At 51.8% G+C, this 21504-nt stretch overlaps 1 protein-coding gene across 1 annotated transcript in view; it reads right to left on the minus strand.

Annotated features, from left to right (window-relative positions):
- GLI2 (GLI family zinc finger 2) overlaps positions 1–21504 on the minus strand; it is a 257455-nt gene that overhangs the window by 42703 nt on the left and 193248 nt on the right. The window contains exon 3 of the mRNA XM_024569726.3: positions 20747–20852. Within this exon, the coding sequence (XP_024425494.2) occupies positions 20747–20852 (106 nt within the window). The remainder of the gene's footprint in view (positions 1–20746; positions 20853–21504) is intronic.

Below are 21504 nucleotides of genomic sequence, written 5' to 3' on the forward strand. Positions count from 1 at the left end.
TGGACATCACTGGTGTGAGTGCTCAGCACAGAGCTGCTGTGAAGGAGATCGGGATTCAAGAAGAATTTTGAAATGGTGAGCCACAATTAAGTTTGGAATATTATTTAGCTTCCCTTACATGAAATTCCTTCTAATGCTAACAAAGCCTCCCTTCTCAGATGCCCACCAATGGTCAGGCATGAGCCTGCCTTGGTCCCTCTGGTCCAGGCTGGTATGGCCACGACCCCACCTGTGTCCCCTGGTTGGTCTTCAAGGAGAGGTGTCAGCTCTGCTTCACGCGAAGACGGACCTTTACACAAGACCTGCTACCCTGGGGAGTCTACGCAGCTGCTAGCATGTTAGCTGCAGGGGTGTTTCAAGGTCATCTACTCCAAACCATGCCCATTGAAGAAAACTCACAGCTAAGTCACTGGGAATGAAATTTACCAACATTTAACTTTCAAATGTTTTCAGAAAATAGGGTCTCTCTATGACTTGGCAGAGTGTAAAGAAAAGAATATGTGTTAGAATCAGACAAACCTGGATTAGAATCTCAGCCTTTTAACAGCTCAGTCAAACTAAGCAATTAATTTAACCTCTCTTTCACTTTCCTCATCTGTAAAATGGGGATAATGATAGTATCTATTTCATAGTTTTGCCAAGAGAATGAAAGGCCCTACAATGGCGACGTAGCTGTCAACCTGCTTTTCTAGTGTTACTATCACACTTTGAGGGAAAAACTCAGAAGTGCCCCGGGGGGCCCTCAAAGTCTTCATGTAGGCTTGGTGTTGGATGCAAAAGTTTGGCACTGTTAGAACTGGTTACTTCAGAGAGGGAATAATATGTCTTTGGCTGGAGCAAAGTAGAGATTACTGATTATATTCAACAGTGTATGGAAACTGTGCTTACAACACAGTGCAAACCAGGCCCCAAACAGGTGACACCTAGATGTCTTAACATCTGGGTTAACAAACTCATTTTTATTTTTATTTAAAAAAATTTTATTGTTATTCAATTACAGTTGTCTGTATTTTCTCCCCATCCTTCCACCCCACCCCAGCCGAACCCAAGGTTAACAAACCTTGGTACTCAGAGACGAGTGCTCCGCTGGCCTGGGTGTCATCATTCCGCCATACTATTTTCTAGCTTTTGCAGATGCAATTAAAATAGATGTACAGATCCAATGAACCAGCCAGGCCAATTCCACATTGATACACTTCTTGGCTTCAAATACCTTCCTGCACCCTATACCCTGTCAGGCTCATTCTTTGTCCTCCCTATGCACCCAGGTCAGGGATTGCCCCTCAGTGATGTCCTTCCTGAAGCCCCTTTCCCCAGCATCAGCTCTCTCCCTTCTCCCTGCTGTCCCCAGGGTGTACCATTCCAGTCCTGGTAGGTGGGTCCATCTCCCAGTGCTGCCTGGGAGCAGAACATGTCCAAGGGATCTCTGCATGCTAGCCACTGGCAGGGAACCAGAACGCTTCAGAGGCATTTTCACAACCAGTGACAGCTTCACGTGTGTGCCAGCCACTGAGCTTGGTAGGATAAATTATAAGTCATAGCCTCAAGCTATTCTTGTTCACAGGCCATTTTTAGAAGCCAGTCCACCCATGAGGCAACTGCATTCAGTGTGAGGGGCTTAAGAGATGGCTCTACTCTGGACAGGGCTGCCATGTGTCCGAGGGGGAAAAAACAGAACCATGCTAACTCACTCTCACCAAGGGTAGTTCCTGCTGGCTCAGGCACTGACCATGGCAGGATGGATGCTCACGTTCCCACAACAGGACAGGTGTTTTGTGAAGAAAAGATTCAGGGAGCATATCACATGTGAGGCAGGGAGGAAACCTCTGTATGTCTCAGGACAGACCTGGGGTTGAAAGGTGCAGGTTCTGGAAGGCTGAGTATAATTCAGTGAAAGGCAGGATATCCAGCTGGCCTACAGAACAGCTGATCCTTTGGCCCTTCCCAGTCACTTGAGGCAGGTTCCCAGGGCCCACAGGACTCTGGTCGGGGTTGTGTCAGAGCAGCCTGTGCTGACTGAAGCAGGTGGTCCTAAGGGGCCTGCCCATATCTCCCTGGCACAGAGGTTGCCCTATGGAGCCCACTGACTACAGCTGAGGCCCCATGAGACAAGCCATTGATTACATGGTGATTTAAAGAAAAAACAACTTTAAGCTACATGGCAGCCTGGTGACTGTCTAAGTTGACCCCCATTCCACTGGACAGGTGAGCCTCTCCCAAGTAGGAGGCTGGGTTGGGGTGTCACCTCGGCACTGTGAACACCATAGTGTGCACACCACCCTGGCAGGACTGGAACCCAGTCCAGCCTCAGAAGTTGGGCTTGGAGGTGGCAGGTGGGGCCTGAGTCCCCACATGGAGCAACTGGGACTTCTGTCTCCATACCTCAGTTGCCACCCTTTAAGGGAGAGTGACTTCTAACCCCTCTTCCCACCGCGTGCCATTGCCGAAGAAACAAGGAGCTCCTTTCTTCCAGGGCACTTTCTTGGGTCTCAGGCCTGGGCTCTGTTGGGGGGGGGGGTGAGGTCCAGAAGCTCCATACAGAGGAACTGGATGAAGGCAGCAGAGCTATGTGGCCATTAGAAGGATGTGTACAAACTCCAGCACCAACCAGGAGGAGGCAGGGTCCAGAGAGGGAAGTCACCCCTCCATGTGGTGCATGGCCAGAGAGATACAAGCCAGGACTCAACCCCAGTTGGTCTCCCTCCCAGGATGGTGCTGTCTGCATCCCAGGGGCCATCCCCTCCACCAGAGAATGCACTGAGGACTCCCTGTTCCCTTGGTGTGACAGGGCAGGAAGCTGAGAGCAGCTACCTCCATACCTCAAGACAGATTAGATAGGGGTTGGGGTGAGACAGGTCAGCTCACACAGCTAATGAAAGGTGCATAGGACAACCCCTTGCTCTTCCCAATGCCGTGGAGACTGCTGGTGCTGGTTCTGGGAGGGGCTGGATCTGGACCAGCAGAGCTTCCCTGCAGAGGCAGAATGGAATGCGCTTCTCTGCACGTGCACAGCAAGACTAGATTCTGGACAGTATTCAAGGAAACCGGGCTTGGAAGTGGAGGGACAGGAGCTTGCCCCTGTGCACTGCCTGCATCTTGCAGAGCACTGGGTTCCTCGTAACCCTGATCCTTCCCACTCAGCTGGGTGGCCATGGCCAGGACACTGGCCCTCTCTGGCACCTCACCAGGGTGGCATAAGAAGACCAAGCATGGACTCCTTCCCGTCTCAGCAACAAGTCAACTTGGGGTGTGGAGCATCTACTGACCAGGGCATTCAGTAGCCAAGACCACAGACCCATCAGCCAACACAGCCAAGAATGCCTGTCCAGACACCTCCCCCAGGAAACCTCCCAGGATGTCCCTCACCTCAGCAGCCCTTAGTTGTGCCCTTACACGGCACCTCCTCAAGATAGGCAGCCCGAGTGCCGGCATCATAGACCATGTGCATGTATTTCCTTTTTTAATCCAAATAAAAATTTCACAAAGTAATGATTTATGCCCATTTTACAGATGGGAACACAGACAAAAAGACTAGGTCCATTGCCTAAAGTCACTCAGATAGCAGGTAGTGGAGCCACAGCCAACCTAGGTGGGCCTGGACCTCAGCCTGTGCCCATCCCCTCGGTTCTTTGTGAGAGGGGCTTAGGAAGGGCAGGACTGGGGAGGGGCAGCCCCTGAGGATGGGAGGCTTTCTCCCTGCCCTGTTTCAGCTCCCTTTTTGTCTTCATCCCACACCACCCCCTCACCACACACAATCCAACCCAGTCCTCAAGAGGGAGCTGGAACCTCTCCCTCACACAGTGTTGTGAGTGACTGATAAGGATCCAGGGGCACAAATGTTCTAAGAGCTGTCATTTTGACAGACCAAAGAAAGCCAAAGGAACAAATTTCAAATGGCAGAATTCCAAGCATTATTAATGCATTTGGGGGGCCAGGGGGCTTCCCAGCAGCACTGAAATCACAACAAAACCGCCAACCTACAAAGCAGGTCCTTCAGGGAACACACCGTCTTCTTCTTGGAAACTTGGTCCCATCCTAGGGCCTAAGAGTTGCCAGGCAGGCTTGGTGCTGCCAGTACTGGTGAACTGAGGACCACGCCATGGGACCTCACCAGGAAAGACATCTGCAAGGGAAATTGAGAGCTACTGCTTTAGGCCAACCACCAGCTGCAATCTCCCTTTCTTCATCTATTTCCACACCACTTACCACAGGGGCCTGACCCTGGTCTCAGTTCTGGCCTGTCCATGCCTCGCATTTCTGATAACTGAGCAGAGACTCAAGGAAGTGGCCTTGAGGATGGGAGAAAGGGCCAGCTGTGAGAGCTCATTTTGAAAAATGGTTGTAGTCTACTATGTAGCAGATGAGTATGTATGTACACATACTCACACACTTGCAGGCCGCAGTCAACAGGACTGCAGAGTCAGCCTTTTTGCAAGCCACGTAGCTTGGACACTATCCTTATGCATTGCCCTCTCCCCTCAGTCTGGCTCTGAGCTCATCTGAGCCTGACTCTACCAGATGTTTCTTTATATATTTGTTCATAATCCCAACAAAATTGTCCCAAGCATTTGCTCTGTGCCCAGAGACTGTGGGGAGCTCAGAGCCCAAGTGTAAGAGGCAGACCTGCATATCAAGTAAGCAGTGGGAAGTTTGATAAAGGCTCTAGAATAGGAACAAATTTCCTAAGTGCCTGTAAGTGTGAGGAAAGGCTTCTCGAAGAAGGGGAAATTTGGGCTGGGCTCTGAAAGATGAATAGAAGTTCATGAGTATCCACATATGCAAAAAAAGGATGGAGTGTAAGGATGGGTGTGTATGAAGGTTATGCCTGGGGGGCTGGAGCAGAGCCCATAGAACACTTTGGGCTGGATCTGTATTGGGCTGGATCTGTATTGGACCATGTCTGTTCTTCTGCTGAGGAAGGGGGGTGGGATGGTATGTGACCTAAGACCAGTTGATCAGGGCATCCCTTACCCCCAGGCACTGTGACTGGTTCAGAGATGTGCATGTGTATCTAAGACAGCAGCTTTGGCTGGACCCTTTGAGAAGTAAGTGCTCTCTGTCCACAGGGATTTTTAAGCAAGTAGGATGTAAGTGAAGAGCTGCTGGGGGCCCTCGGGGTGAGGTGGGGGCAAGGGTGAAGATGATACACAGAACACCAGAGCTGAGAGATGTAGAACCAGTTTCTTGAACTGAATCCCTGGGTATGGATCCAGCTTCACCAGACACTAGTACCTTTGCCTTTTCAGTATCTGAAACAATACATTTTGTTTGCTTGCTTGTTTAAACCAGTTTAAGCCAAGTTTTTTCTTAGGCAACTGCGAAGGCCTATCAAGGCAAGCCTTGACTAACACAGCCTGCTCTTCCCAGAGTGATCCCGGGCCCAGCATCCCACAAGGCAGACTCGAGCCATAGTTCCTTAGCCTGTCCACCCTGCCACCTGCAGGACTGCAGAGGGGACCCCAGATGTCCTGCCCTTTCCTTGTGTAGACATGAGGCACGGGCACGGGGATCTGGGTAAGAAAAACACTCAACTGCCTCCCCACCTCATGTGTGTGCATGCATGTGCACATGTTGCTAGCAGTGGACAGGGGCAGGACCCAGACTCACCGGCCTGATTCTGCTGTAGCAGAGGACCCCTGCGCTTCCCCTTGATGTGGGTGCTGGCCTGCTGGTGGGGCAGGCCCTGGAAAGGTGCTCCTTAACAGGGTCTTTCCTCTTCCCTCACTCCCTCCCTCCTTGTTCAGAGGGGTCCTGCAAAGCTCCTGGACAAGATTTCAGAGCCAGGCCCAAAGACCAGGATGATGGCCAGGGGTAGAAAGAAGGGAAGGGAGAAGGGGGGGAAGAACAGAGCAAGTGGAGACCTAGCTGGATGGCTGCTTTTTGAGCCCAACTGGACACTGCCAAGGGGAAGCTGCTGCCGAGGGGAAGCTGCCGCTGCCGCCAAGTTACAAACATTCACTGGACAGCGATGCCTGCAATACATCCAATGACGCTGCAAGACAGGTTTTACTATCTCCATTTAAAAGAGAAGGAAACTGCAGCCCAGGACAGTAATGAGACCTGCCTAAGTAGCAAAGCTGGAATGGATACTGGCTTTTCTGACTCTTCGAATCAGACTTGGTACTGTGACATCTCCAACAGGCCCCTGAGAGCCACACTTCTGCCTCTGCTGTCTCTGCCCTCAAGAAGTTCAGCTTGGTATCCCTTCCCAGATCTTACCTCAGCTGGTCCTCCTGCTGACCCTGGGTGGGGTGTGGGCTGAGGGAGCCTTCACATGTGTGGGTAAAGTATGGGTTTTCTGGGCCTGATTACAGCTCTGCCACTTACTGTGGACCTTGGTGGTGCTACCTGCAGCCTCTGTCCGTGCCTGCAGGACGGAGCAATGGAGCCTGCCTGGAGGGCAGCTATGAGATGGGCTGAACTAGTGTGGCGAGTGCGCAGTGTGGCTCTGGGCACTCAGTAGGTGCTCAGCCAGTCTCGGCATCTCTTTTCTTAGATTTAACAAGCAAACAGAAGAAACTCAGAGGGTGGAGGAGTGTACCTACCCTATATCATCCAATATCAAGTCCTAGGACCCTTCCTCATGTGCTGGCTCAAGATTTTTGAAAGGATATGAAAGGAAAGGCATAAGTGATGAGAACCCTGCATGGCCACATGTAACTCTCAGTGCCACACTGGCTGGGCCTAGACCCCTGGAGACAGGTGCCATCTCTGGGAGCTGGGACCCATTCCTAGAGGATGTATGGCTTCCACAGGGCTAGAGGAGGAAGAGGAAGACTTTGCTTGATGAGAGGAGAAATGAGGGTGTTTGACCTACGGCACAGCCAGAACCAAGGCACAAGGGCAGGAACCAACGTGCTCCTTAATGCAATGAGAGGAGGGGATGAAAGGGCAGGGATCGGGGCCCCTGTACCCCACCCACGGAGCCTGTTTGGAGAGGCAGACAATGCAGAGCTGAGGGGTGCTGACTCACGCAGACTCAGCATAAGCCGTTGGGGGTCAGGAGCTGGAGGTAGGACCCTGGTGACCCAGAGACACCCCTTCTGATGGCTTTGTGCAAAGACTTTAGCAGGGCCAGACACAGGCAGGCGTGGGTTCTTTGTGCCCCATTTTGGCCTGGCGATACTGATTTTAGATTCCTACAGGACTGTGAGAAAGTGACTTTCCTTTAATCCACCAAGTTTGCTGTAACTTGTTAGGAACCGCTACAGCACGCCAGCATATGGTCTGGTGTGGAGTAGGCCCGTGGGAGGCTCAGACATTGCCGTCATTATTACTGTCACCTTTCTCCTGACACTGTCAGCTCTCAGAGAGCAGGGCACGTGTGTATTTCTTGGGATAGCCCAGCCCCCATAGGTCTCCATCAATGGCAGGCTGGCAGGAAGGAAGCCCCCTCCCTGCTGTGAGGCATCTTCCAGCTACACCCCAAGCCCCATGCACACAGGGCCCTGGGACGTGCCTTCCTGCCCACCACCTGGATTACACAGTCACTGACTCCCCATCATTGCACATGCCCTGCAAACAGCCCTGACACGCCAACCCTCCTGCCCCAAGGACAGCTTGCTCTCACGCACCAGTCTTGCCTTTGGGCTGAGATGCTACCACCCACCAGGATTATAAAGCCATGGAAGAGGTCAGCGGGCTCAGAGTGAGCAGGCCAGGACCTCTCTGCTATGGCCGAGCTGCTTGGGGCCAGTCACCCACTTTCTCAGAAACACTGGGCAGGTGGCCTTAGGCCCACTGACCTGCTGGAAGGAAAGCAGATTCCCTAAAGATGGCCTTGCCACGCTAAGCTACTCTCATCCCCAAACTGGGGCTCCTCAGTGCCAGGCCCAGGTGGGTTGGGCAGGCATGTGTCTGCACTCATCAGGGCGCGCCTGATCCCTTAGGCCTACCAGCAGACAGACAGAGCTCTGTCGGCTCCTCTGGGTGGAGGTTCAATCTCCTCTTCAAGGGTTTTGGTTTTGTTGATTTTTGGTTTTCTGCTTTTGGGGATTTTGTTTTTGGTATGTGAAACTGTACATTGGCAAGTTTGCTTCCACGTTTTCCAGAGATTTAAAAAGTTCCAGAAATCAAGTCCTTTTCAAAAAACACTCAGGGGGGTTACAGTTGTAAGATATACAATGAATTCTTTTCAAAAGCACTAGAGAATGGCTCCTGCCCAAACCAGAACCTAATTTTTTTTCCTTTTTTGGGGGGGCAATCAGCATGTTCTTCTGCATCTGGGCTACACCTGTCCATGTGGAGCAGGCTCTGTAAACCAGCAAGCAGGACAACCATGAACAGGGGTACACCCACCACGTCTAACCGTTCACTGGTTTGTTTGTATATTCATGCATCATCCCCTCTGTCAGCCAACACTCACTGAGCATGGGCCTCTGATGGCACCAGGTGGCAAGCTGGAGGTCTGAGGAAGACTCAGCCAGGACCCCACACTCAGAAAGTGGGGCATGTGGTCACAAACCTGACTCACAGGTACACCAGGTGTGATCAGCCCCAGTATTCCCAGGGTCCATCCGAAAGCTACATGTGCCAGATCTCAGCAGGGTGCCTGAGTGTCCATGAGGCTGTGGCAATGACAGGCCACCAGGGTGATGCTGCTGAGCAGGGTGCCCCAGATCCAGCCATGAGCTCAGGAAATTATAGACCCCCAAACCTATAATTCATGGGGTACCATAACAAAAATCACCATGCTGGGACCTGTAGGGGTATGGAAAAAGTGTGGACGCTGATTGTAGCCTGCAAATAGAACACAAAGTGCTGGAGCAGAGAGAAGGGTGAGAAGCAAAGAATTTATCCACTCTGCTAGGGCGATCTGAGAAGGCTTCCTACAGGAGAGGGCATCTGAGCTGGGCCTAGAATCTTTCAGGGAAATGGAAAGAGGTCAATGAGCAGTGAAGGCCTGGTGTTCTGAGATAGGAGAATAGCTGAACAAAGGGTAGGTCATATTGGGGAATAGCTAACAGAGTCCAGGGACTGAAGCTCTGACCAGACAGCTGGGTGGGAGGAGACTGTGTGAAGAAAATCATAAAGGGAATGTTAATAACATGAGTTATGTTAGAGTTGGAACTTCTCTTCATTGAGGGAGTGAAGAGACCAGGCCCAAACTGGGAAAGGTTATTTGCAACACATGTAACTAATCATGGAATGAGTAACCTTACAACATAAAATGCTTACTCAGATCTATGGGAAAATGACAATGCCATAGAAAAACAGGCAAAATTGCTGAATAGGTGTTTCATAAAAAGGAAACATTATTGGCCAATAAATAAAGGCTGCTCAACTTCATTAGTAATGAGGGAAACAGAAAATTAGAGTCACAGGGAGATGACATTTTGGCAAAAATTTAAATGATGACATCATGCTGATAACAAGGAGGTGGAGCAAGCTGAGCCCTTGAACCCTGTCAAAGGGAGCAAGGTTGGCAAAACCATTCAACAAAAGTCTGACAACATCGAGGAGGGTTGAAATGTGAACACCCTCTGACTCAGCAGCCTCATTCCCAGACACACATTCGTTCTGAAGGACAGGCCACTCACGGGGAGTGGAGGATGTGCAGGGGGATCCACCGCAATGGTGTCCAAAACAGCAAAGACACAGACACACCCCACATGCCTGCCACCACAGAGCGGCAGGAAGGAACAAATTAACAGCCCCAGGCACTGATGGGCGAATCTGCAGATGGAAATGCGTGGTGTGAAAAGCAAGTCCCCCAACAATACACCTGCAATGATTCCATACAGCACACAAAGCAAAACTGAACAATTCACCGTTGAGAGGGGTGTCACCTACAAGGTAGATGCTACAGATGTTGGAGACGACAAGTTGCAAACTCCAGAGCGTGTGAAGCGAAGAGGTTTGGGCTGAACAGCAGTGGGGCACATGGGACCCTAGGCCTTAGGCTGGGCAGTATACAAGGGTGTATGTCTTTGTATTTTAACCATGCTTTTGCTATTCTTTTGTATGTCTTCAATATTTAATAAGATCAAAAAAAAATTTTAAAGCATAGCTAGGTGGAAGCTGGCTTTGGTTTAGCAGTTGGCTGGGGTGGGGAATGGAGCGGCCAGGGGGTGGGTAATGAACTTGTGTGGGCTGCTGGAAAGCGTGTGCAGGTTCAGTGGCTGCCTTCCTGGTCACCCAGTGGGCTCACCTTGGCCGCTCCATCTGTCTGCCGCCAAGGTCCCCTCGGGCCAGTGCCAGCCCCCCGACAGGCCTGCTCACGCCCGACACCCACCTGATTGCACACGCGATCCACTCGAGCCTCCGCGCGCCCCGGTCCCCTTACAGACCCGCACACTGTGTGCGCCAGACCGAGCTGAGTGCCAGCTTTCAGCTGTCACTTGCTACACAGGGCCGTAATAAAGAAATCACTGTTTTCAGTCGACAAAGAGCAGATTTCTTACTAAGTAAACACTGATGTTTTGGTAGGGAAATTAGGTTATAAAATTGCGCCTACAAAGGAGGCCATACAGATGGACTTGGTTAAGATCTAGCCACAAAGGCAACAGGGGTTAATTCAATTGCCTACCCTTTATCACATTTTTCCCCCTCAGAGCAGGAAGATAGGAAGGTTATCAGCTTTTCAAACATAAAGCCCCAAAAGCATAAAAAACTAGAGGGAAGTCTCAAGTTGTTTTCCCTAGCAAAGTGATAGCTGGTGCAGAGCTGGGGTGGGTAGGAGGCCTTGGACGTGATCCATGTGTCTGGGGTGGGGGTGGGCAGGAACACAGCTGGCCCTGGGGAAGGGCTCTGGGGGAGCTGGTCTCCATTAGCCCTCTGCAGTTGACCTATGGCATGGGTTAACCTCCAGGTATGAGGGGCCTTTGTCTATAAAAAGAGCAGCCCTTGGCTGAGCACAGCTGAGCAGAATCTTCCAGAAAGTCACAGCTTACTGGGGGCAAATGAGAGGGGGCTGAAAGGGGGTCCCTGAGTAGATATGAGCCATGGGGTCTTGAGGGGGGTGGTCAGAGAGAGTCTTTAGTAAAAGGAGCCGTTTAATTAGACTTCACTAGGGACCTGGGTTTAAGCAATGAGGCGGGGAGGGCTACTTACAGGGACACTCCCCCCAGTGAGAATTCCTCAGCTCGGCCCAGCCTGCCAAAGTGGTGTGTGGAATTTCCTTTCCTGGACTCCTGTCAAAACTAGATGGATAATCCCAAATAGTTTAGATAAACGTCTACCCAGAGGTGGGTGTGCTGCCAATTTTTACCAAGCTTTTGAGTCTACCACTGTGTGCTTTGAAAAGGCCCCTCGTACATACTGGCATGGGAGTGGAGGCCCCTCATGGGAACAGGGGCAAGTGGAGCCCCAGGTGGGCTGTGGGTGGGATGGAGAAAGGCAGCCTCCCCGGCCTTTCCACGGACAAATGCTGTCCATTCCAGGTTGCCTGGTGCTCTGGGTGCCCCCTGGCCTCCCTTCCAGCACACCAACCTGTAACGGCCCAGCTTCTCCCCATGCCCCTCCCAGACCATGAGATAGACTGTGCCCCCATGGGCCTATATCCCCAACACCTGGCACAAGGCTGGCGCACGCGGGCACTGGGTGAGTATGGCCAAATGAATTTCCCCCATGAGTTAAGCAACAACTAATCTCTTTCTACTTTGCTAGGCAGGACACGTCAAATTCACATTCCAGAAATGCAACTCCTGTGCCCAACACCTCTCTTCTCCTTGGGCACCAGGACACGTTATCAATGCAGGAGTGCTGGCTGCGGTGATGGAGGCTTGCAGAGTGGCAGCAGTGGGACTCATGCAGGGCACTGCTCCTGCACTCCCTCAACAAATACTGGCTCCAGCTGGCAGGCGTGACCCTGAGTGGATAGCACGTGGGGCACAGATAAATCCAGCAACAGTGACAGAGGTGAATAAACTAATGCATAGGGCACTGGCATCAGCTTCTACCTAGAGTGGGCAGCCTGCGCATGTACAGTGGGAGAGGACTGCCCACCCCAACAGGCAATCTACCCCATCAACACCTGATTTTTTACTATTAGTGATTAATTCATTTGGGTTAATTACTGTTCTGTTTCCATGCTTTCCAGCAGGAATAAAATATTTGCAGCTCTAAGACCTGCACTGAAATGCCCCTTCCTTTCCGACGATAATCATGGCACAAAGAGTATGAGCATGGGGTCCAAGCTCACTTACTAGGTAAGTGATCGTAGGAAGCTCTTAAATTCTGGGAGCCTCCAGTTTCCTCCTCTATGCTTGGGGAGAATATTGCCCACCTTACAGGGTGTTGGGAGGACTGGATATAATGCCATCTGCCCTCAACCCAGTAGAATGAGTGGAATGAAATGTAGGTTTCCTTTCAGGATCCACATGAGAACAAGAAAAGCACATGATTGTCCAGCGCTCACTCTGAACAAGAAGCTGTTCCATGGGTTGCACTCACTCATGTAATCCTCACAACCACCCACGTGGGGTACTGCTGGACCCCCATTTTATAGCCAGCCCAAGGACAAAAAGGGTATGAGTGGCGGAGACAGGATTTGAACTGTGCCCCACACTGTTCTGCCTATCTCTGGGGGGTGTGGGATGGGAAATGGCCAAGAAGATGGGGGCCCAGCAGGGCGGGAGAAGGTTCCAGCGGGTCATCTCCAACCTTGCAGGACCTTCCCAAGGAGCAGCTCCTCCCATGCCTGCCCTACACACCATCCCAGTGGTAGACCTGCCTCATTTCTGTATCTCAAGATGTGCTTTACTCCTGGGCCCCTCCTGCCCTTGGCTGACCACATGGGCTCTCCCCAAAGCCCAGAGCCAGGCAGTTCCTCTTCTGCGAGGGGCCGGCATTCACCCAAGATCAAAGAGCAGGCTGCCTTATCAGACACGGTCCTCATTAAACTTTTACAGACCAGGCTCCATTATAAATGAGCTGTCTGTGCCATGCTGCAGAGCACCTTCCTGGAGCTGAGAATCTCAGACTCTAGGAGCCGGGAGGGTCTTCAGCAGAGTAGTCAAGGTGAAGAGTGGGCCTCTAGGATCCAACTGACCAGATTCAAATCCCAGCTGTGCTACTCATTAGAAGAATGTCACTGAAGAAAGAAGCCGATCTCACTCTGCCTCAGTGTCCCCATGTAACCAGTAGGAGGATAAATGCTGTCTTCCTAGTGTAGGGTGTTGATGCAGATTAGATGAAATAATCCAGAGGCTGAACGCAGGCTGCTGTGACTGCCCAGAGAGGGGAAGGGACCTGCCTGGAGGGGTCTCTCAGGGCTGCACACATCACTGGGAGCCAAGGCTGCACATCTTTTCGTCACAGTCCTCAGACAGCTATGGGAGACTTCCATGCTGGCCCGACAAATAGCCTGGTCCCAGAGCTTTCTGGGCTCTGTGTCCACCTGCTGTCCAGGTGCTCTGAAGAAGTGGTCAGCCACAGCAGATTTTAAGGAGCACTCCCTGGAGACAGGAGAGCAAGGAGCCAAATGGGGAAGAGGGACAAGGCCCTGGTGGGTGACTCCAGGCCCACCCAACCTCTGGGCTCAGGATCCAGGCAGACTTGCCCTTCGAAAGTCTCAGCTTTCCACAAGTTGCTGAAAAACACAAACATTTACTGAGGGAGGAGAACATTTTTTGTGAAATACAAACAAAGTCAGTCCTCTGTGAACCGTTAACCTGCTGTGTTGTGCCAAGAACCAAGAAGAAAATATGTTTCTGACCCCCCCGCTTTCCTCGGTGACGGGCTGAGGACAGTGCTGTCAGGGCCCAGGACAATGCAGGTGAGCCGCAGGCTGAACAGACGTGTTTACTGATCTCACGACAAGCACGGCAATCTTTATGGAACACTGACCTTGGAAAAAGCCATCTTCAAATCCCCCTGGACTAGGAAGTTCATGAGCTCAGCCAGTGACGGTAAAGAAACTACTTTCTTAAGGGAAGCACACCAGCAGAGGGGCTAAATATCCCCATTAGTATGCAGTCACCAGGGTGAGGTGGGGTCCAGGCATCCTTAACAGCTCTCTCAGGGGGCTCTGGGTAATTTGTGCATGTGACAAAGTGTGCAGATGATGGTGGGAGGTGGAGGTCCTCCCACCCACCAGCTGGCTCCCCTCTCTTTCCTTAAAGTACCTGAGCCAGCATGTTGACTTTACATGAATTGATAGCTAAGTCCCAGAGCCATCTGTCCCTAACAGTAGCCCCCTCCTTCTCTGTGCAGGGTGGCCTTGGGCTGTGACCGCTGCAGCTACGGCTCAGGATCAAGTGACCTGTGGGGGAGCGATTAGGGATGGTCAGGTCCAGAATCTAGGCAGGTGCTGGGGTTATAGATGCCAGCGGTCAGGCACAGAGCCTGGCCACAGGAGAGAGGAGGAAACTGTCCTTCTCATGGTTGAGATGTAGCTGTTCCCTGCCCCCCCACCCCAATATGCTCGCCTCCTTCTGCAAGCTGGGAATATGAATGATTTTGGTCTACTTGTGGGCACTAGATCTGTGCACAGGTGAAGAAAGGAGCTGGGGGATTTCCAATACCCCATGCTTCAGAATCCTCATCATTTAGAGAAAAGGCCCTCCACCCCGCTGGCTCTATGACTCTGGAAAGCCAACACACATCTCTGGGCCCACTTTCTTAAGTATAAAATAAGCAAGGGGGCCTGTGGTGGTCCCAGACTCTGGTCTGCAGGTGCCTGTAAACAAGCAGATTCCCAGGCCTTACCCTAGCATGAAAGAACCAGGATGCCTGGGGTCGGAGCCTACGAATGTACACCTTTAAGACATACCCCGGTTCAGACATGCAGCCAGGTTTGAGAACTGCTGCACGAGATGGTCTCTGTAACCCTTTTGGGCTGAAACAGCTGGAATTGGTCCTTTCTGATGCCTGAGGGCAGCGCTGGGATGGGCAGGACCCTGAGCAACGGGGTGAGTCGAAGTTCAACCCTGGCCGCCTGAACCAGGGACATGAGCATCTACCTTTCCCACCAGGACATGAGTGTATCTCAGACCCAGGCAGCTCACACTCCTGTTTGTATGACACTGAGAAGGGAGGTCCCAGCTAGGGGCCCTGCCATGCCTCAGCCTAGGACCCCACGATATCCGGTCGAGCCGGTGTCCAGGGGCAGGAAGAGATCCAAAATGCTCCTGTATCCCACTGGCAGTTGACAGGCAATGGAGAGACAGTAGGGCCTTCCCCCTCAGCCTTGAGAAAGGACTCTTGGAGCCTCAGGAGCATGTCCCCATGGGGCAGGGGTGGGAATGGTGGTCTGGGGGCCACAAGAAAACTCCACCTGACCAGCAGGAATAACCCCCCCCACCCCAGCTGTCTCCCCATCACCTGTGGTTTACACAGATAAAATACACTGTACCAGGAGTCCACAGGCAGTGCCACGGACCCCTTTGGAACTATCTGGGCATTAGTAAACTCTGCAAGTCCTATCGTGGGTTTGTACCTCCAGGGGACTGGGAAGGGAAGCTCCACAGAAGCAGTGGGAGCCATCCAGCTGGGATGTGCTGGTTGGGTGTCCACATGCTGAGCCCCACCCCCGAGCCTCCCACATGTAGCTGCCTGCTTGCAGTGCTGTGTGGTCAGCCCTGGCCCTGCTCTCCTCTTGCCCAGGACCACATTGATAGCTGTGGTCCCCACTTCTGTCCATCCTTTAACTGCTCCTCCAGCTACCCTGAAAATAAATCTTACCACCCCTTATGCTCCTGGTTGCCAAAAGGATAAAGTCCAAATTCCTCTACTTGGGGGAAAAAGACCCCTCCTCCCTTCATCCCCAGTGGTATTTCTTCAGTCCAATTTCCCACCTTCCTATGTCATAGTCACCCAGCAGCAGCCTCTTCCAAGGACCTGCCGTGGCCTGCCTCAGGTCTCTTGGCCTGTAGTGAACTTCCTTCTCTGATAGGCAAGTGGAATAGCAAAAGTAATAATAATCATTGTTAGCATCTACTGAATGTTTCCAAACTTTCCTAACTGCTTCCCTTAAATTAACCCACTTAATTCTCAAAGCAACTCAGTAGATGGCATAGGTACCTTATTATGCACTGTGCCCTTTTGCAGATGAGAAAACTGAGGTTTATTCATTCACGTTGGTCAGCACTGGGGTTCAAGGCCAGGTAGCCTGGCAGGGCCGGAGGCAGCAGTGTCCCCGAGGGCCAGGGCAGGGCCAAGCAGGCCCTCAGTGGCGCATCCACTTGACCAATGGCTCCAGCGCTCAATCATGGAGCTGTTAGGACCATGGGAGCCAGTGGCCTGGGGTCCTGGACGCCAGAGCAGAGGCCCTGTGCAGGGAGCCGCAGGCGGGGGCTTTGACTCAGGCTGACAGGAGACAACACTGCACCTCATTTGCTGAGCAATGTTTGTGTAATTAGACACATTTGGTGCCAGCAAGGAGGAGTAGGCTACAACTGAGGCTTTATGGATCGGGCGCTCCACCAGGCTCTGACCACATTAATCACAGAAGCCAGAGCCAGAGGGGCCGTTTTCCTCCTGCTTCTCACCTGGGACACTGAGGGCAGGGGTAAAGCCATGGGCTTTGCAGCACTCACCTTGCCCACCTGTGATCTGGCTGGGAACCAACTGTCCTGAGGACAAGGTGGGGCCACTGGAAGCCCAGCCCAACAGGATGAGGGAAACACTGCTGCTGCCCATGGCTGGGTTGTGAACCAGTCTAGACCCCCTTGGCTGGGAGGGGGAGCCTTCGCTCCCTCAACCCTTGAGCAGAAGCAAGCATACCCACCTTGTAGGGGATGACCTATGCAAGTCACTACACCTCTCTGAGCCTCTGTGTCTGCATCTGTAAGATGCAGATTATAACCCCATCTGACAGAGCAATTGGAAAGTGAATTAACACAGCACACCAGGCCGCAGTGCAGAGCCGGGCCCACTGCAGGCCCCGCACCAATTACAGACACCCTTTATTGTATTCTGCTGTGTGAGGCCAGACTCACCACTGGGGCTTGGTGATCCCAAATGAGTGAACAGTGATACTCAGAAAGGTCCAGGTCTAAGTCCCTGTGAATGGTACTTTGTATGGGAAAAGGGACATTGCAGTTGTTGAATTGAGGATTGTCCTGGATTAGCCAGCAGACCCTTCAAGCAATCCCAGGTGTCCTTATGAAAGAGGCAGAGGGAGAAAACCACCACAGAAGAGGTGGAAGGCCACGTGAGGACAGGCGCAGGGGAGGAAGGGCAACGTGATGAGAGGTAGGGTTTGTGAGCCAAGGAAACAGATTCTTCTCTTCTGGAGCCTCCGGAAGGATCCAGTTCTGCCAGCACCTTGATGTTAGGCCCATAAGACTTACTTCAGACTCCTGGCCTCCAGAACTACGAGAACAAGTTTGTATTGTTTTAACCCACTAAGTTTGAGGTAATTTGTTACAGCAGCAACAGGAAACGGCTACACCACCCTTCAGTTATCAAGTACAGTGAAAGAGCCACAGGGGCCAGTGAGTGCCAGGACCATTTCCACAGGCCCACTAGCCTGGTCCAACTTCCCCTGCTCCCTGCCATCATCACCTTCCACTTCTCCAGGTGCTCGGCTCACACTCTGCCCCTCCCTGGCTAGGAAGGAAGCAGACCCAGAGTGGGACATGGCCTGTGTCCAACCCAGAGCTGGCGAGTGGCAAAGCCTAGAGAAGACTCGGGGCAACCTCCTGGCGACAGCTCCCCACTAGCACAGGGAGGGCCAGCGCTAAGGGGCCCCTCATTCAGCCACAAGGCCCTGCTCTCCTGGAGTGTCTCAAACCTGGGCCTGCAGAGGGCGTCTTACACACAGATCATGGTCCCCACCCTGGAGTCTCTGGATCAGCAGGTCTGAGCTGGGGCCCGAGAACCTGCATTCCTAATAGGCTGGGGAACCACTAACCTAGGGGCAGGACCCTAACAAAGGGCAGTATAAGCTTTCAGGAAGGATTCAGCTGAGCCTGCCCAGGGGTCCTCAGGTCATCCACTCGCTCCCCAGAGAGGCCAGTGTGTGACTGCGTGTCTGGACTCAGGGGGCTGTAATTAGATTTCTGACTCTCCCAATTCCTAAGTGGGTGGCCCTGAGGTTTAGTTAACCTATCAGTTCCTTCATCTGTAAAATGGGATGGCACAAAATGCACACCTCATAGGGCTACTGAGAGTATTAAGTGAGATGAAACATGAAGTGTTTACAACACAGCATTTGCCAATGGTGGGGCCTTCTTCTATCTCTGTCACTCCTCCTAGGAATGTGGGGCAATGGGAGCCTGGATGTTCCTCTGCAGAGTGACGAACACAGGCATGGACTCCCCCTCCAGGGCGCTCTCAGCACAGACCGCGTCTACAGCCAGCACTGGGCCCCTTGCAGGCAGCACGTCACTGCAGGCCTGCTGTGCCCCAGATCTGTGTTGCCAGAGTAGCCAACCATTTCTAAAGAGCAGGAAATCTGCCCTTCCAACCCCCTTCTAGATAGGGACTCAGCTCCCTTAATAGGCTTAGGATTCTCAGATGCCCCTGATTGATCCACTAGCTCCAAATGTATGAGTCCCCCAGAAGCTGCTGGAACTGTGGCCTCCGTCACTGCGGCTGGTGGGCCCTTGGAGGTGGGCAGAGGGCTGAAGTGGGTCCAAGGCTGCCAGCAGCAGGTCCTAATCAAGCGAGGCTCAGCTACATGCACTGAAGTAAAATGTAAAGTTCCCCACATGTCAAAAGACATGGGAGGCAATGTCCAAGTCTGGGACACTTTGAACAACAAATAAGCAGTGATAACCAGAGACTATAACTGATAGAATATCACAAATATTAATGCATTTATTTGAACTAAAGAAACGGGAGAGAAGGGACAGCTGTTCCTTACAGACCTGTGACAGATAAAAGTGGAAGGAACAATGGAAACGGAAAAGCACCACTTGGCAAAGACCAGTGACTCCTGTTTCTGACAGCCACCGATGGACGTTAGAGTTTGCAGATGACAATATGATGACAAACAGGATCTTACATATGACCAAAGTACCACCCCGCACTTAGTAATTACAAAGGGACCAACTTTAAAGTGGAGGAACTCAACCTGAACCAAGTGACAAAATTAATCTCTAGGGATGACAGGCATTGCCATGATGTGCCCCCTGACAGGAAGGGCACAACCCCTCTTTTCTTATTGTTCCCCCAAATTGCATATATTCTGAATTTAACCAAAAGGCAACATTAGGCAAACCCAAGTGGAGGACATTTTATACAGTCACTGGCTTGTCCTCTGCAACAGTGTCATGGTCATGAAAGAGAGCCTGAGCGATTGTCCTGGATGAAAGGTAGCTGAGGAGATATGACAACTAAATGCAAAGGCTGGGTCTGGAACCAGAGGGAAAAAACATTAGCAGGCAACAGGCCAAACCTGGGCAAGATTTAGAAGCCAGTTAATAGCATTGTTAACATTTGAGTAATAGTGGAAATCTTTGTACTATTTTTGTAAATGCTTTTATGTGTCTGAAATAATTTCAAAGTAGAAGATAATTTTAAAAAGAAAACAAAAATCCCAGATTTGATCTGCCTTGGGGAGGCAACGGGTGCCCAGAAATAGGAGTCACTGAGGCCTGGGACGCTTTCTCAGTCACCGGCCTCCTGACCAGGCACGGGGCTTGCTTTGAACTTTGTGAGTACTCACCAACTATTTCCTGACTTCATTCAAATGGGACATTCAAATGGGAATAAGGAGAGCAGGAGGGCTTGTCTTCAGTGGGTGGAATGCATGCAGAAGGCTGTGCGCTCAGCAAATAATGATCGTGTACCTATTACATGTCAGCCATTGTCGATGCGGAAATGAGAGGGCAGCAGTGCAGAGCCTGCTGGGAGGCAGGTGTAAAACAGATCGCTCTGGTGCATCAGTGCAGTGGGAATCCAGGGAAGGGCCCCACTCAGTGTGTGGGATCCCCATGCCCCCAGGAGGAAGATCTATAGGAGATGGTCAGACTGGGCAGTAGGACCCAAGGCACAGGAACATCCAACAGGGTTGTCTGTGCTGGAACCACAAACTGCAACTTGGACAGGGAGGTGGCTGGGTCAAGAGGGGCCACAGGGTAGCTGATCCTGTGCAGTAGGTCCTCTCCAAGGCAAGTGTGGGAGCAGCGGAGATGTTGGGGATGAGGGAAATATTCTGGCCTCTCTTCTGAAAGCAGAAGGATGGGGGTGGCATGGGCATGGGTCTTGAAGTAATAAAGACCAAGAAAAGCAACATCATCTAGGGGCCTCAAGAGGTACAGTGAGACAGACTGGTGTTTCACAGACTGCAGGTCTCAAAGCAGAGAGCAGGAAGAGGCCCCGATGTGTAACTTTGAGCTTATCCTTCTAAGTAGGGTGACCCTATAATTTACTGTCCAAGTTGGCATACTTGAGAGAGTGAAAGGGGCATTATGAATTATTATGCTGGGACAACCTATAACTAAGGCCACTATACCATATATGGTAGTCCCATATATATGGGCCACCATACTCATGTATACAGAACTTTGGCCTGACGGGAATTCCCACTGTATGGCTGGGTAAAGAGCCCCCAGGTGCTTCTGGATACTGCAGGAGAGTCTGCAGCCTTGGAAGTGATGAGGTGTGAGACAGCACTGCTTCCTTCTCAGGTGACCAGAGGGGAGCTGGGTGTTCACATCCAATCCATACATTCACTCAGCATCCCGGGTCAGTGCCCTTGTAGGTGGCCAAGCGGACTGTCTGCTCAGGGCGATACAGATCAGGAAGGAACTCCAAAAAGAAAGACAGAAGCGCAGAGGTGGCAGATGCGGGCAGCCTGGCCTCCGCTGTGGCAGGCGACTGCATGCTGGGGCAGCGGGCGGAGGGCAGAACTTACCCGTGCACGCTGTGGACAGAGTGAGGCTCATAATGGTACCGTCCCTCTTGGTGTCTCATGTCAATCGGCAAGGGAGCATGGAACGGTGGCAAAAGGTGCTGTGGCACTGTACAGGAGGAGAGAGAGACAGGACTTCAAAACCTTTTCCCCACTCTCAAAAAGCAATTTTCAAAGAGCTTTAAAGCTCAATGAATTTCAGAGCAAGAGCAGTCAGGACAGGGGGCTCCGAGGTGCCCCGGCTATCACACGCCCATGAAGGGAGATGAATAAATAATCAAAGTCAGCCCGAGAATCCTACATCTTTCACATAAAAGATCCCCAACTGCGCTCTTGACAAAGGCAAGCAGCTAAGCACTCTTTGAACTCAGGGAGATTACAGACTCTGCTGCAAATCAGGGCTGACAGAGCCGACAGGCTTCTGCCCATCCCGGCCTTGGCTGCGTGTGGCTCCAGCAGTCCTGGGTTATGGCATCCACACGGGCTGGCAATATTTACCTAGAACCGTCTGTGAAGCCAGGGACCGCTCCAGCTGTAGCCAGCAGACACCTATGTGGGTATGTTAATTCTCCAGTTCTTAATATTAATTACTGACCCTAAGTACACTGGCGGTGCCTCCAAGAAGTAAATGCCAACTCGTGAGCATTGGTTTCCAGAGGTGAGTCAGCCCGTCTGCACTTGGCCTGCCCTCAACAAATCATCATAATTGTAGGATGCTCTTTGCTTATTAAAAAAAAATTCCCGGGGACCCTGGAGGCAAA

Source organism: Desmodus rotundus, chromosome 2 (assembly GCF_022682495.2).
Source record: "Desmodus rotundus isolate HL8 chromosome 2, HLdesRot8A.1, whole genome shotgun sequence".
NCBI classification, from domain to species: Eukaryota; Metazoa; Chordata; class Mammalia; order Chiroptera; family Phyllostomidae; genus Desmodus; species Desmodus rotundus.